General features: G+C 42.1%; 1 protein-coding gene across 3 annotated transcripts in view; it reads left to right on the top strand.

Annotated features, from left to right (window-relative positions):
* The window catches only part of LOC130281997 (EF-hand calcium-binding domain-containing protein 6-like), a 54,016-nt gene extending 36,316 nt beyond the window's left edge, over positions 1-17,700 (top strand). For 2 of the 3 annotated variants that reach the window (XM_056529806.1, XM_056529805.1), the window contains exons 14-18: positions 308-432; positions 525-768; positions 9,654-9,823; positions 11,532-11,676; positions 17,131-17,700. In XM_056529806.1, the coding sequence (XP_056385781.1) occupies positions 308-432; positions 525-768; positions 9,654-9,823; positions 11,532-11,676; positions 17,131-17,352 (906 nt within the window). In that variant the 3' untranslated portion in view covers positions 17,353-17,700. The remainder of the gene's footprint in view (positions 1-307; positions 433-524; positions 769-9,653; positions 9,824-11,531; positions 11,677-17,130) is intronic. The other variant, XM_056529807.1, reaches the window with a different exon arrangement.
* The last annotated feature ends 605 nt before the right edge of the window (positions 17,701-18,305 follow it).

The following is an 18,305-nucleotide window of genomic DNA, read 5'->3' as shown; positions in this document are numbered from 1 at the left end:
TCAAAGTTTACACTGCTCAGTATTGCACTATAATGTCTTTCATGTTGCTTCTTCCTCTGGTAAGTGTTACATCCCCCCCGCCAGTGCTGGATTCACAGCTTACACTGCTCAGTACTCCTCTATTATGTTTCAATACTGCTGCCTCTAGTAAATCTAAGGCAAATACGACTCGTATACTTTTAGGTTGAACAGGTCTTCTACCGCTGGATGTAAACTAGAATGTTCCCATTCACTGACAGCAAGCAGAAAAAATAAGAACAAAAAAATTAGAATACAAAGTATATAAGAAACGTCTGATCACTTGCAGCTCACAGAAATCATTAAACATCTTGTCAAAAACAACTACGAGATTCTGGAGAGGAACTTCAATGAGACGTACGACCGAAACACGCGGAGAATGACGGCGGAAACATTGTATCAGCTACTGAAAAGGTAAGTACTCCCATCATGGACTATAGGACTCCCACTCTTGCTTTTACATTGTTTCAGGCTGATAAATTTGAAAAAAAAAATCCCACTTACAGATGTGACGTCAGACCGGAGATATCTAGAGAAGACGTAGGCCGAATCTGGAAGACCCTCATTCTCAATCAGGACCAGACGGTCGACTTTTTCCAGTTTGTTCGCCATTTTGGTTTCTCCATAAAGTCTTCGTGCTTCCCGAATGCTAAAATCTCTCCTCCAGTGAGAGGTGACGGGGACTGCCTGATACGTTCTTTAAAGCTCAACTCTGACACCAAGATTATTGAGAATTTCCTGCAGACAAAGGTGAGATCTTGGGATCGGGTCATCTTGACTGAGATTTAGTTAGATGATTCATTAGGACTTGCAGTACCTCTTGTCACCACTGATGGTGGAGAAAACATTTTCCCATAGAAACCAATACAATAGCGCCCCAAACAATATTTAAATCAGGATTTAAAGGGGAACTCCAGTGGAAAATGTTTTTTTTTTTTCAAATCAACTGGTGCAAGAAAGTTAAACAGATTTGTAAATTACTTCTATTTAAAAATCTTAACTCTTCTAGTTCTTATCAGCTGCTGTATACTACAGATCTACTACAGAGAAATGTGTGAAGTTCTTTCCAGCCTGACCACAGTGCTCTCTGCTGACACCTCTGTTCGTGTCAGGAACTGTCCAGAGCAGGAGAGGTTTCTATGGGGATATTATTCTAATCTGGACAGTTCCTGACACAGACAGAGGCGTCAGCAGAGACCACTGTTGTCAGACAGAAAAGAAATTCACAACTTTCTCTATTTTATACAGCAGCTAATAAGTACTGGAAGGATCAAGATTTTTTTAATAGACATAATTTACAAATCTGTTTAACTTTCAGGCACCAGTTGATTTGAAAACGTTTGTTTTCTACTTGTTTCCACCGGAGTTCCCCTTTAACTTGAAAATGGTGATTGCTAAAATCGGATATGTTGGGATCAAGACATCTCATAGTAAAGGCAGAAAACTTTTTCAGTAAATCTACATCTATAAACTGTATAGTACTAGAAGTGTTGTGAACAGTGACCTGCCTCCACTCACCTACCTACTGGAGTATCTACCTAATTAGTGGGGATTCCCTATGTACCTCCTACTTACTGGGAGCTTCTACCTAATCAGGAGGCAAGGGGGTTACCTACCTACTGGGGTCTTCTATCTAACATTTCCTACCTAACTAATAGGGGCTTTTAATCTATCTAATACAGGAGATTCCCTACCTACCTTCTGGAGGCTTCTACCAAATAGGGCGATTTCCTACCTACCCAATTACTGTGAGCTTATACTTAATGGGGGGAAGGGTGGGGTGTTACTACCTACTGGGGGCTTCTATCTATTGTGGGTGGGGGAGGAGGAACTCCCTACCTAAAAACTGTGAACTTCCATTGAATGGGGGGGGGGGGGGGATTCACTACCTACCTACGGGGGGCCACTACCTAATAGGTGGATTCTCTACCTACCTCCCTACCTATGGGGGCTTCTACCTAATAAGGAGAAATTCCCTACTTACTACTAGTGTTGAGCGGCATAGGCCATATTCGAATTTGTGATATTTCGAGAATATATGGACGAATATTCGTCATATATTCGCTAAATTCGCATGTTCGTAATATTCACGTTTTATTTTTGCATATGCGAAAATTTGCACGCCAGTCTCACACAGTAGTATTAGAGCCTTCTTTACACCACACAAGCTGGAAGCAGAGAGGGATGATCACTGTGATGTGTACTGTGGGGAAAAAAACAATATTCGTAATTGCGAATATATAGTGCTATATTCACGAATATTTGCGAATTCGCGAATATGCGATATTCGTGAATAAAATTTGCATTGCGAATATTCGCGAGCAACGCTACTTACTACTAACTACCAGGGGCATATCTTAATTATAAGTGTCAGTGAGGGTCTCATGTTCCTCTTTTGCCTAAGGCTTTACAAAGTCTAGAGCCACCTATGCTGTCACAAGACGTTAAAAACGGTATCGGTAATTGGTACTTGAAGACTGTACTGTATATATGAAGATTATACTGTATATATGGAGACTATACTGTATATATGGAGACTATACTGTATATATGGAGACTATGCTGTATATATGAAGACTATGCGGTATATATGGAGACTATACTGTATATATGAAGACTATACTGTATGTATGGAGACTATACTGTTTATATGAAGATTGTACTGTATATAGGGAGACTATGCTGTATGTATGGAGACTATACTGTTTATATGAAGATTGTACTGTATATATGGAGACTATACTGTTTATATGAAGATTCTACTGTATATGTGGAGACTATACTGTATATATGAAGACTATACTGTATATATGAAGACTCTACTGTATATATGAAGATTATACTGTATATATGGAGAATATACTGATTATATGAATATTGTACTGTATATAGGGAAACTATGCTGTGTATATGGAGACTATACTGTTTATATTAAGATTGTACTGTATATATGGAGACTATACTGTATATATGAAGATTGTACTGTATATAGGGAGACTATACTGTTTATATGCAGATTGTACTGTATATAGGGAGACTATGCTGTATATATGGAGACTATACTGTTTATATTAAGATTGTACTGTATGTAGGGAGACTATGCTGTATATATGGAGACTATGCTGTTTATGTGAAGATTATACTGTATGTATGAAGATTGTACTGTTTATATGAAGATTATACTGTATATATGGAGACTATGCTGTATATATGGAGACTATGCTGTATATATGGAGACTATACTGTTTATGTGAAGATTATACTGTATATATGGAGACTATACTGTATATATGAAGATTATACTGTCTATATGAAGATTATACTGTATATATGAAGACTATACTGTATATATGGAGACTATACTGTATATATGGAGACTATACTGTTTATATGAAGATTGTACTGTATATATGGAGACTATACTGTATATATGGAGACTATACTGTTTATATGAAGACTATACTGTATGTATGGAGACTATACTGTTTATATGAAGACTATACTGTATATATGGAGACTAAACTGTATATATGGAGACTATACTGTTTATATGAAGACTATACTGTATGTATGGAGACTAAACTGTTTATATGAAGATTGTACTGTATATTGGGAGACTATGCTGTATGTATGAAGACTATACTGTTTATATGAAGAGTGTACTGTATATATGGAGACTATACTGTTTATATGAAGAGTGTACTGTATATAGGGAGACTATGCTGTATATATGAAGACTATACTGTTTATATGAAGAGTGTACTGTATATAGGGAGACTATGCTGTATATATCTATCTATATTGTAGTTACTATGGGATGCTGAGACTGATCCCGGGAAGGTTTATCACACTCCAAGTCTCAGTTACCCCCTAATATCTTGGTATGTGACTCCAGGGTCGATAACATGAACATTAATTCAGCTAAAAAATGTTGCGCTCTGACACGTAGACGCTGTCCCCATTTACAGCACAATGAGTCTGTTCGGAACGACAAGCTTTTAAAGGAGGACACCGGGAGGACAATGGCTGCAGTGTTGAGGACGCATCAGATAATGGATGTGCTGCTCCAAGGGGGGGAACTCCGATTCTAATCATTAAAAAAGCTTTTATTCTGCAAAGCGGGGTCATAATGGAATCTATAAAGAGAAATCGGAGAAGACGGCAGCGGCGCAGATGCGTCTGTTATACAACGAGTAGGGATGAGCAAATTGAATCTGATGAATCCGAATTCGTTACGAATTTCAGGAAAAATTGATTCATAATGAATGCGAATATCACCGCGATTTGATTGCGCAAATTGCTTCATTAAACTCCATTTAGTGCGGTCCAGGCTCCAGGGCATCTAAAATGGCGGATCCACATGTGAGGACATGGGGCAAGGAATCCTGGGAAGGCGGGAACAAGGGTCGGACGTATGACCCTGAAACACATGCAGTATGCAGCCTATCAGCAGCCAGCCACCCCTGTGATGTCACAGCCCTATATAATCAGCAGTCAACTTGCGGCCAGTCAAATCAGCGTTTTATTACAGAGAGAGGGACAGAGAGCAGTGTGTTGCACAGAAAAGCTTTTTTACAGCAGCCATTCACCTCATGCCCAAATCCATCCTAGAAGCACTGATAGGAAAGGGAAAGAGATTGAGAGAGAGAGTGCAATTTTGGGTGTACTACACAGCGACTGTGTGCTGCAGCACTGGTGTGTACAACAACTGAAAAGCTAATAGTAGCCAGCCAGTTAGGGTGAGCAGAACACTAAAAGCATGTTGTCTTCTATTAGGTGTAACCTGTGCGTACATCTAAGTGGTGTATCATTTTGTTCCTGTTAAAGTCTTAAGGGCCTAGATATTGTGAAAGGCCAGACAAAAGTACACACATGCTGGTGTTGTAGACAAATACTGTTTTAAGCGTAGTGGAGCGTAATGTATTCCCCTCATATACGCACTAAGTATGTCAGGCAGAGAAGCGCCAGGACGTGCACAGAGGAGTGGCAGAGGCCTAAATTCATCAGGTAGAGGTCGCAGCAGACTAGGGGCGAGCGGCAGCAGGAGTCGCAGTGAGAGGCCTGAGCTCCCGGTATCAGCTAGCGGTCATGTCTCAACCAGCATCGATTGGTTGACACGGTCATCCACTTCATCACAAGTGACATCTGACACCCCCAGTCAACAGTCGGTGGGTTCCTCAGACACAACCCTCAGTTGGCATGGCCCGGGAGTAGTCCCTGTCCTCCATTGCCTCTGTCCTATGCTGTTCCCTCCCCCACAGAAGTATCTTATGCTGTGGGTTCAGCTCCACTATTTAGTGAGGACGATCTAGAGGACAGTCAGCAGCTACTGCCCAGCCAAGAAGTGGAGGAGACATCCGCCGCTTCCTCCGCTAGATGAGCAAGTAGTGATGAGGAGAGTGGTGTGGGAGATGGTGTTGCGAGTGTGCAGGCTCCTGAAGCAGACACTGTTGAGGAGCCTGAGGAGGACATCAGTGACGTAAAGACACAACTCGATGATGATGAAGCCGATCGCGCTTGGGAGCCGGGTGCAGAAGGGGCTTCATCATCAGGAGAAGAGGTTGTCAGGTTGACCATCAGGCAGCAGCTGAGCCAACAAGGTGGTAGCATGGTTGGCAGTCAGCATGGTGGCAGAAGGGGGAAGTCTGGAGCCAACCGTGCCCGGGGGAGACCACCTGCTGTCCTGCCCGGCCAGTAGTGTGCCATCGGAGAAGGTGTTTACTGCGGCAGGGGCCATAGTCACCCCAAGGAGAACTTGTCTGTCCATGAAATATGTGGAGAGACTGACCTTTGTGAAGATGAATCAGGCATGGATCAGCCAGGATTTCCACCCACCAATGCCTGATGCATCAGAGTAGATTGACCATGGGGCCACACCAACACTTCACAAATATGGATAGTGCCAAACAGATTTAAGGTGCTGCTCCTCAGTTACAGACATTCCACCGCATCAGACCACAAGTAAATATTGAGGATATGCATTACGTAAAACGTAACTTTTGTTAGGATAAAATATATGGACCCAAATTTTTTTTGAAATCAAACAAAAGGAAAAGTGAGCAAAATATACAGTGTGCCACCTACACCACCAAGTATTGATGTGATGCAAAGACCTCTGAAAGGTGGAAGAGAACAACGTATGGTCCATTGTAACTGATGGGGGTAAAAACTTCCCCTGTAAGGCCCTACTCTTGCCATATTAAGTCTCCTTCTTGGCAAGTGTTACTCGCCCTAAAAAGGGCGGCCCCACACAGGACCCTCTCCCTATTTCCACCTACAAACACTGCCATTTCCCAGGGTTTTTAGGTGGAAATACTGAGAGCTTTCTGCGTGGGGCTGACCTTTTATAGTGCGAGAAACACTTTTCAAGAAGGGAATTAATAATGCAAGAGTAGGGCCTTACAGGGGAAGTTTTTACCCCCTCCAGTTACAATGGACCATACGTTGTTCCCTTCCACCATTTAGAGATCACATCAATACTTGGTGGTGTAGGTGGCACATGTTTTTTTTTTTTTTGCACACCTTTCCTTTTGTTTGATTTCCAAAAAAATTGGGTAAATATATTTTATCCTAAGAATATTATTAAAAGTTAAGTTTTACGTAATGCATATCCTCAATACTTTTACAAAAGAGACCGTTTTCTTCTGCCTACCTGCCTCAGCTACTATTCTGATCCTGCCACCCGCCTGATGGCACACATCTGATGCAAAGTTCTCCTTTTTTCACCCACCTTCATCACAGGGTACTTGTATTGCCACCCACCATCCCACTATGTCACCGGGTCACTTTCAGGACTCCTGATGCTGCTGATGCCACCTCCAGGCTGCCTCATACTGCCACCATATGTTCTCCTCATGTTGATGCCACCTCCAGGCTGTCTCATACTGCCACCATATGTTCTCCTCATGCTGAATCCAGCTCCAGGCTGTCTCATACTGACACTATATGTTCTCCTCATGCTGATGCCAGCTCCAGGCTGTCTCATTCTGCCACCATATGTTCTCCTCATGCTTCTGCCACCTCCAGGCTGTGTCATTCAGCCACTATATGGTCTCCTCATGCCTCCGCCAACTCCAGGCTGTCATTCAGCCACTATATGGTCTCCTCATGCTGCCGCCAACTCCAGGCTGTGTCATTCAGCCACTATATGGTCTCCTTATGCTGAGGCCAACTACAGGCTCTGTCATTCAGCCACTATATGGTCTCCTCATGCTTCCGCCACCTCCAGGCTGTGTCACTGTACCCCCATGTGGTCTCCTCATGCTGCTGGCACATTAAATAAAACTTTTTAGGTTCATCTATTTGAAATCTTCAATTTAAATGTTAAAAAATATATTTAATCTTTTCCATTGTGAGGCCCTATGGTCTAGTCAGGCTGTTGCCACCTCCACGCTGTGTCATTCAGCCACTATATGTTCTCCTCATGCTGCCGCCACCTCCATGCTGTGTCATTCAGGCACTATTTGGTCTCCTCATGCTGCCGCCACCTCCATGCTGTGTCATTCAGGCACTATTTGGTCTCCTCATGCTGCCGCCACCTCCAGGCTGTGTCATTCAGCCACTATATGGTCTCCTCATACTAATGCCACCTCCAGGCTCTGTCATTGTAACGCTCTGCGACAGTGATTCTAATAGCGAGGCCTCTGATCTGCATGTCATACTGAATTCCAGTATTATTTTACTAACCCAGCACACCCCCTATGCGTGTTACAGCAAGGCAATGTGTTCTACACCCCTATTGAGGCTCTTTGTAGGCCAGAAATAGTGATTTTTAATGCAGATTCGCTGCAAATAAATTCAGACCAAACCAAATTTTTTTTCGGAAGATTCGGCGAATCGGCTGAATCAAATTTTTCAAAAATTCGCTCATCTCTAAGAACGAGCCGTGGGGGGCTGGGGGTGGGGGGGTGGGGTAATGGGACGGGCTCATTCTCCGCTCACTAAATCAGTCTACATTAGCACGGGTTCACACATTGTCGCATTATCGCTATAGATTTACTTAACATTGTGAAGAAAATGGTTTAAAATGTTGTGTTTACCTCTATGGTGAAAGTTACAATATAAGTTAGTCAGAGAATAATGGCAGCAAAATATGATTTCCTTAGCACACAGTTATTTTACTGTTCAGTTCTGCACTTCAGGCTGATAGTTGGACCTGCATTGATGCATCATTGGGAGAAAATATAATGCGCCCACATAAAAATGTCGGACTGCAGCAAAACAGGAAGATATGTAAATGATTGCAGGTGTGGTCTTGCCACAAGAGGGCATGAAGGAGAACTATAAAAAGGCTCTCAGAGGCTCATTTTGGTTAGTGTACCTTTTGGTTAGAGATCGGTGGCTGGTAGACATGCCTTTACTATGCACTCAAAGATATTTTGCAAAGTTGACAGACATTTTTCTCTTCATTACACCCCTGTCTCTTCATTATGCCTCTTTGTCCATTTATTAGACACCCTTTTCTCTTAACTTCACTCCTCTGTCCCTTCATTACGATCCTTGTCCCTTCATTTACACTCTTCTGTCTCTTCATTATACACCCGTCTCTTCATTACACTTCCCTGTCTCTTCATTAAATATCCCTGTCTCTTAATTACACTCCCCTATCTTTTAGTTATACCCCCTGTCTTTTCATTACACTCCCCTGTGCCTTCCGTTTTTTCATTACACCCCTGTCTCTTCATTATGCCTCTTTGTTCATTTATTAGACACCCTTTTCTCTTAACTTCACTCCCCCGTCCCTTCATTACACTCCCCTGTCCCTTCATTACACTCTGCCGTCTCTTCAATACACTCCTGTCTCTTCATGAAACATCCCTGTCTCTTAATTACACTCCCCTATCTTTTCATTATACCCCCTGTCTCTTCATTACACTCCCCTGTTCCTTCATTACACACCCCTGTTCCTTCATTACACACCCCTGTTCCTTCATTACACACCCCTGTTCCTTCATTGCACACCCCTGTTCCTTCATTACACAACCCTGTTCCTTCATTACACACCCCTGTTCCTTCATTACACACCCCTGTTCCTTCATTGCACACCCCTGTTCCTTCATTACACACCCCTGTTCCTTCATTACACACCCCTGTTCCTTCATTACACACCCCTGTTCCTTCATTGCACACCCCTGTTCCTTCATTACACACCCCTGTTCCTTCATTACGCACCCTTGTTACAAGAATCTACAGCCTCTTAATTACACTCTAGTGTCTTCATTACACACCCCTGTCATTTAATTACACTTTCCTGTCCCTTTACTACACACCCGTCTCTTCATTACACACCTGTCTCTTCATTACACTTCTCCATCACTCTCCTGTCTCTTCATTACACTCACCTGTCTTTTCATTACACACCCTTGTTACGAGAATCTACCGGTCATGCTGTAACATCTATGTGGCACAGGATGATATACGTTACTTGTATGTCTCCACATATCCCAACTGTATGTTATCTTGTATCCAGTCTAGAAGTGGCCAACAGTGTACTAGAGCCTCCATGTGTCCGGGCTAGCGGTGCTCAACATATGGCACCATAGGACAGTTCTAACCATAGGGAATGTGAATATGAGAAGTGAGCAGACTCTGCAGATTTTCTTGGGTCTTATTGTCTTATGATGTTACTTGTCCAGGTGAAGCTTCTCCTTGATGACCTTTGGGTCCAGTTCAGGGACTTGGATCCCCAGAATTCTGGATATGTCACCAGAGAAGAATTTCTCGATATACTTCAAGAGCTGAGTCCTGACCTAACCAAACACCAGTGGGACACCATCGCCGCCAAGTTTAGTGAAGGACAGAACAGGTATGTGCACATGGTATATGTCTATATACAGGTAATGCATATGGCCCTAGTTCAGAGAAAGGGGTGGGGCTGTGACATTATATCAGTGATGTCATACAGGGGGTGGGACTTTGATCATTATGTCATTATATTAGTATTATATGATATCAGGGATGTCATACAGGGGGCGGGGCTTTGATCGTTATGTCATTATATTACTATTATATTATATCAGTGATGTCATACAGGGGGCGGGGCTTTGATCATTATGTCATTATATTAGTATTATATGATATCAGTGATATCATACAGGGGGCGGGGCTTTGATCATTATGTCATTATATTACTATTATATCAGTGATGTCATACAGGGGGCGGGGCTTTGATCATTATGTCATTATATTACTATTATATTATATCAGTGATGTCATACACGGGGCGGGGCTGTGATCACATGTCATTATATTACTATTATATTATATCAGTGATGTCATACAGGGGGCGAAGGCTGTGATCACATGTCATTATATAACTATTATATCAGTGATGTCATACAGGGGGCGGGGCTGTGATCACATGTCATTATATTACTATTATATCAGTGATGTCATACATGGGCGGGGCTGTGATCATGTCATTATATTATATCTGTGATGTCATACAGGGGCGGGGCTGTGATCATTATGTCATTATTACTATTATATTATATCATTGATGTCATACGGGGGAGGGGCTGTGATCATTATGTCATTATATTACTATTATATTATATCATTGATGTCATACGGGGGCGGGCTGTGATCACATGTCATTATACTACTATTATATTATATCAGTGATGTCATACAGGGGATTGGGCTCTGATCATTGTGTCATTATATTACTATTATATTACATCAGTGATGTCATACGGGGGCGGGGCTGTGATCACATGTCATTATACTACTATTATATTATATCAGTGATGTCATACAGGGGACGGGGCTCTGATCATTGTGTCATTATATTACTATTATATTATATCAGTGATGTCATACACGGGGCGGGGCTGTGATCATTATGTCATTATATTACTATTATATTATATCATTGATGTCATACAGGGCGGGGCTGTGATCACATGTCATTATACTACTATTATATTATATCAGTGATGTCATACAGGGGGCGGGGCTGTGATCATTATGTCATTATATTACTATTATATTATATCATTGATGTCATACAGGGCGGGGCTGTGATCACATGTCATTATACTACTATTATATTATATCAGTGATGTCATACAGGGGACGGGGCTCTGATCATTGTGTCATTATATTACTATTATATTACATTAGTGATGTCATACAGGGGGTGGGGCTGTGATCACATGTAATTATATTACTATTATATCAGTGATGTCATACAGGGGGTGGGGCTGTGATCAGATGTCATTATATTACTATTATATAAGTGATGTCATACAGGGGGCGGGGCTGTGATCACATGTCATTATATTAGTATTATATTATATCAGTGATGTGATACAGGGGGCGAAGGCTGTGATCACATGTCATTATATAACTATTATATTATATCAGTGATGTCATACAGGAGGCGGGGCTGTGATCACATGTCATTATATTACTATTATATCAGTGATGTCATACAGGGGGCGGGGCTGTGACTACCTCTCAGATGTGATACAGAGGCTGGTTGTCAGCAGTAATAGATGTATTACTTGCAGGATTTCCTATGTGAAGTTTCTTCAGCCATATCAGCCAGGAAGGAATATGAATAAACAAGGTGGAGGAAAAGCAATGAAGAGGACGTCACCCAAACCGTCTGTAGTCGGCGGCCTTGACGCCATCACAACCAGACTGCGTCAGAAGGTACTGGGATATGCTCTGTCCACTAAACATTCACTGAAGACATGACAAATAGAGACATGCAACAATCTCAGAATTATTGCTAATTACATATAATTATATTTATTTCTTAGATAACATATTTTTAGCACATAAATGTTACACCATTAAATTAATCATCACACTTTATCCTAGTCAGAGTTGATCTTTTGGAGTCCTCTGGATAAAACACTTATTCTACCATAATTCTACAATAATATTACCCAAATAACAGAACCATACAGACATCATATAGTTATCACATAACAGTGTATACAGTGCACAGGCAACAATACTATACAATACTCACATAATAGTGCAATACAGTGCTCACATAACATATCTATACAGTGCCAATATACCAGATCCATACGGTGCCAAAATAACAGATCCATACAGTGCCAATATAACAGATCCATACAGAGCTCACATAAGAGATCCATACAGTGCTCACATAAAAGATCCATACGGTGCCAATATACCAGATCCATACAGAGCTCACATAAAAGACCCATACAGTGCTTTCATAAAAGATCCATACAGTGCCAATATAACAGATCCATACAGTACTCACATAAGAGATCCATACAGTGCTCACATAAAAGATCTATACAGTGCCAATATACCAGATCCATACGGTGCCAAAATAACAGATCCATACAGTGCCAATATACCAGATCCATACAATGCTCACATAAAAGATCCATACGGTGCCAATATACCAGATCCATACAGAGCTCACATAAAAGACCCATACAGTGCTTTCATAAAAGATCCATACAGTGCCAATATAACAGATCCATACAGTACTCACATAAGAGATCCATACAGTGCCAATATAACAGATCCATAAAGTGCTCACATAAAAGATCCATACAGTGCCAATATAACAGATCCATAAAGTGCTCACATAAAAGATCCATACAGTGCCAATATAACAGATCCATAAAGTGCTCACATAAAAGATCCATACAGTCCCAATATAACAGATCCATACTAGAGATGAGCAAACTTACAGTAAATTCGATTCATCACGAACTTCTCGGCTCGGCAGTTGATAACTTTTCCTGCATAAATTAGTTCAGCTTTCAGGTGCTCCGGTGGGCTGGAAAAGGTGGATACAGTCCTAGCAGACTCTTTCCTAGGAATGTATCCACCTTTTCCAGCCCACCGGAGCAGCTGAAGGCTGAACTAATTTACGCAGGATAAGTCATCAACTGCCGAGCCGAGAAGTTCATGACGAATCGAATTTACTGTAAGTTCGCTCATCTCTAATCCATACAGTGCCAATATACCAGATCCATACAGTGCTAATGTAACAGATCCATACAGTGCTCGCTTAAGAGATCCATACAGTGCTTACATAAGAGATCCATACAGTGCCAATATAACAGATCCATACAGTGCTCATATAAGAGATCCATACAGTGCCAGTATAATAGATCCCTACAGTGCTTACATTAGAGATCCATACAGTGCCAATATAACAGATCCATACAGTGCTCATATAAGAGATGCAGAGTGCCAATATAACAGATCCATACAGTGCTCATATAAGAGATCCATACAGTTCCATTTACCAGATTCATACAGTGCTCATATAACAGATCCATACAGTGCTCACATAAGAGATCCATACAGTGCCAATATAACAGATCCATACAGTGCTCACATAAGAGATCCATACAGTGCCAATATAACAGATCCATACAGAGCTCACATAAGAGATCCATACAGTGCCAATATAACAGACCCATACAGTGCTTGCATAGGAGATCCATACAGTGCCAATATAACAGATCCATACAGTGCTCATATAAGAAATCCATGCAGTGCCAATATAACAGATCCATACAGTGCTCATATAAGAGATCCATACAGTGCTTACATAAGAGATCCATACAGTGCTCACATAAGAGATCCATACAGTGCCAATATAACAGATCCATAAAGTGCCAATATATCAGATCCATACAGTTCCAATATACCAGATTCATACAGTGCTAATGTAACAGACCCATACAGAGCTCACATAAGAGATCCATACAGTGCCAATATACCAGATCCATACAGTGCCAATATACCAGATCCACACAGTGCCAATATAACAGATCCATACAGAGCTCACATAAGAGATCCATACAGTGCTTACATAAGAGATCCATACAGTGCCAATATAACAGATCCATACAGTGCTCACATAAGAGATCCATGCAGTGCCAATATAACAGATCCATACAGTGCTCATATAAGAGATGCATAGAGTGCCAATATAACAGATCCATACAGTGCTCATATAAGAGATGCATAGAGTGCCAATATAACAGATCCATACAGTGCTCATATAAGAGATGCATAGAGTGCCAATATAACAGATCCATACAGTGCTCACATAAGAGATCCATACAGTGCCAATATAACAGATCCATACAGTGCCATTTACCAGATCCATACAGTGCTCACATAAGAGATCCATACAGTGCTAATATAACAGATCCATACAGTGCTCACATAAGAGATCCATACAGTGCTAATATAACAGATCCATACAGTGCTCACATAAGAGATCCATACAGTGCCAATATAACAGATCCATACAGTGCTCACATAAGAGATCCATACAGTGCCAATATAACAGATCCATACAGTGCTCACATAAGAGATCCATACAGTGCCAATATAACAGATCCATACAGTGCTCACATAAGAGATCCATACAGTGCCAATATAACAGATCCATACAGTGCTCACATAAGAGATCCATACAGTGCCAATATACCAGATTCATACAGTGCCAATATAACAGATCCATCAGGGGTGTGGAAATTGTATAAAAAACTACTTGTCCACGGGACTAAAATGGAGCAAAATCTACTTGTCCCTCATGACGATCCACTTGTCCGGCCAATTTTCGCTTTTACGCTCTAATTTTTTCCTCCTCGCCCTATAATAGCCATAACTACCTACTATAAGGATATCTTTTAATTTTTCAATAACATATTCTCTGAACCAAAAAATATATATATATTTGGGTAAGTGAAATTGAAATAGTAAAAGATAATTTAGCAAATTTGGTGGTTTTCTTTTCTGCGCCATTTACCTTGTGGTTGAGGTAACATGTTAGTTTTATACTTTAGGCGCCTGATTACAGAAATACCAGATTTGTATAGTTTACGTCATGTTTTACTAATTCTGAATGTTTTCTAATTTTTTTAATTGCCATTTTTTAACCCCTGTAGCTTTATTTTTTTTCCGCATACCAGGCTGTATGAGGGCTCATGTTTTGCGCCATAATCTGTTTTTTGTATCGGTACCATCTTGGTATTGATCTGACTTTTTAATCGCTTTTTAACTTTTTTTATGGGATATTATAAAAATTGCAAATCTGTGGTTTGGTATTTTTTTACATTTACCGTACGGGATACATAATGTTATATTTTAATAGGTTGTACAATTACGCACGAAGCGATACCAAATATGTTTATTTTTATTATGTTTGCATGTTTTTATATAGGAAAAGGGGGTGATTTGAACTTTTAACATGGAAGGGGTTAATGCAGCGGTCTTCAAACTGTGGCCCTCCAGATGTTGCAAAACTACAACTCCCAGCATGCCCGGACAGCTAACGGCTGTCCTGGCATGCTGGGAATTGTAGTTTTGTAACATCTGGAGGGGCACAGTTTGAAGACCACTGGGTTAATGTGTCTTTCAAACTTTTATTAAAACTTTTTAATTTTTTTTTACACTTATGAGGAATCGTTCGATTCCTCAGACAGATGAATAGAGATCTATTGAACTCTATTAATCTGTGTGCTCTGTGATCCATTGATAGAGCCTGGTCCAGCCAGGATCTATCAATGACAGAGCCGGGACAGGAGGAAGCAGAGGTAAGTCCTCCGGCTACCTCTATAGTGGATCGCCCCCCTGCGATCGCGCTGCGGGGGGGGGGGGGGGGGGGCGATCCACCCCACTAGCCCACCAGGGAGCATTCACATCTCCTTTAGACGCCGCTGTCAGCTTTGACAGCGGCGATCTAAAGGGTTAATAGCCAGCCGCGGCGATCGCCGCATGCTGGCTATTAGCGGCGGCCCCCGGCTTCTGAGAACACCCGGGGGCTGCAGAGTATGGAGCGGGCAGGAATCCCGAGCCCGCTCCATACAGACTGCAGAGCGCCACCTCCCCTCAGCTCTCTGAAGCTACAGCTGGGGGGAGTGAAGGCAGAGGACGCAGGTCTGCACGGGGAGCAAGAAGCCACACCCCCTCATCTCCCCCCGCACGTCTGCAGAGCAGGGGAGAGAAGACAAATACACAGCTTCTCATCTCCCCTGCTCTGCTTCCGAAAATACAGTTTTTTATTGTCGGAGGCGGCAGAGTATGGAGCGGGCAGGAGTCGGCAGCCCGCTCCATACAGACTGCAGATCGCCACCGCACTTGTCAGGTCCGGCTAAGGGCCGGACAAATTCACCTGCCCGGCACCCAGAACTGCTAGTCCCGGGCGTCGGGCGATAGGAATTCCACATCCCTGTCCATACAGTGCCAATATAACAGATCCATACAGAGCTCACATAAGAGATCCATACAGTGCCATTTACCAGATCCATACAGTGCTCACATAAGAGATCCATACAGTGCCAATATAAGAGATCCATACAGTGCCAATATAATAGATCCATACAGTGCTCACATAAGAGATCCATACAGTGCCAATATAACAGACCCATACAGTGCTCATATAAGAGATCCATACAGTGCCAATATAACAGATCCATACAGTGCTCACATAAGAGATCCATACAGTGCCAATATAATAGATCCATACAGTGCTCACATAAGAGATCCATACAGTGCCAATATAACAGACCCATACAGTGCTCATATAAGAGATCCATGCAGTGCCAATATAACAGACCCATACAGTGCTCATATAAGAGATCCATACAGTGCCAATATAACAGATCCATACAGTGCTCACATAAGAGATGCATAGATCCAAAGGATAGGGGTTAAGATGTCTGATCGCGGGGGTCCTGCCGGTGGGGACCCCTCGCGATCTCCCTGCGGCACTCTGCGTTCGTTTAGACAATCGGGTACAGCGCCTGAGGCTTGTGACGTCACGGCTGTGCCCCGTTCGTGACATCACGGCCACGCCCCCTCAATGCAAGTCTATGGGAGGGGCATGGCCGTGATGCCACGAGCGGGGCGTGGCCGTGACATCACGAGCCTTTACCACGCATCCGTGCATCGGATGTCTGGGGTACCGCAGCCAAGATCGCGGGGGGGTCCCCAGCGGCGGGATAGGGGATAAGATGTCTAGGGGCGGAGTACCCCTTTAAGGAAACATACTTCTACATTGACAGGACGGTAGTGTACCATATCACATCACAAGTGAGTGTATCCGAGCCGGTCACTATCCTGACCAGGTGTCTTCTCTCCCTGTAGATCTCCAGCACAGAGCGGAGGAATCTTCTTCAGTCCTGTGCTAAGATGGACAAGGATGGATCGGGCCTCCTCAGCCTCCCGGAGTTCAGATCTGTGGTGAAGCTGTGTAATATGGTGCTAGACGAGGACGATATTTATCACATCATGTCTCATTACGATAAGGATTTAGCTGGGAAGATTGACTACACCCGACTACTGTCAGATGCCAGAAAGAGCAAGTGAGGAACAAACCCACCAGGAAGAGTAATAAACACGACCAGATATATACATATATAGAAAAAAAGACCAGATCACCGCCCTGTGATTTCTTTCAATTGGAGGAACTTCTGTGGTTACTTAGAAGAACGGAACCAATGGCCAAGTCGCATACTTGGTGTGTGAACAGGCAACAAAAAAAGAGATGAAAATTCCAGCTCCCAAAAATAAGATAAAAGTCCAAAATGTATTTCACATGATTAAAAATGAATGCAAAAAAATGAAAACCAAAAAAGGTGATTTTAAAAGCATAGCAGAAATGCGGACGCGTTTCTAACCATCATGGTTCTTAGTCATGGCACAACACTGACTGTCTCATGCATCCTTATGTACTATAAGCAAGACAAGAAATGAACACACATGCCTCCGGCATGTGTGTTCATTTCTTGTCTTGCTTATAGTAGATAAGGATGCATGAGACAGTCAGTGTTGTGCCATGACTAAGAACCATGATGGTTCAAAACACGTCCAGATATAAGGAAAATAAAGTCTATTTCTTCCATCCTCTTGATTTCTTTTCTCAATACGACTGTCAAGAAAAAACATTCAAACACATAGGGGGAGATTTATCGAAACCTGGTGATTTTAAAAGCATAGCAGAAACGCTGACACGTTTCGGACAATCATGGTTCTTAGTCATGGCACAACACTGCCTGTCTCATGCATCCTTATATACTATAAGCAAGACAAGAAATGAACACACATGCCATTTCTTGTCTTGCTTATAGTAGATAAGGATGCATGAGACAGTCAGTGTTGTGCCATGACTAAGAACCATGATGGTTCGAAACACGTCCAGATATAAGGAAAATAAAGTCTATTTCTTCCATCCTCTTTATTTCTTTTCTCAATACGACTGTCAAGAAAAAACATTCAAACACATAGGGGGAGATTTATCAAAACCTGGTGATTTTAAAAGC

Source organism: Hyla sarda, chromosome 7 (genome assembly GCF_029499605.1).
Source record: "Hyla sarda isolate aHylSar1 chromosome 7, aHylSar1.hap1, whole genome shotgun sequence".
Classification (NCBI taxonomy): Eukaryota; Metazoa; Chordata; class Amphibia; order Anura; family Hylidae; genus Hyla; species Hyla sarda.
This window is presented reverse-complemented; position numbering and strand designations above follow the sequence as displayed.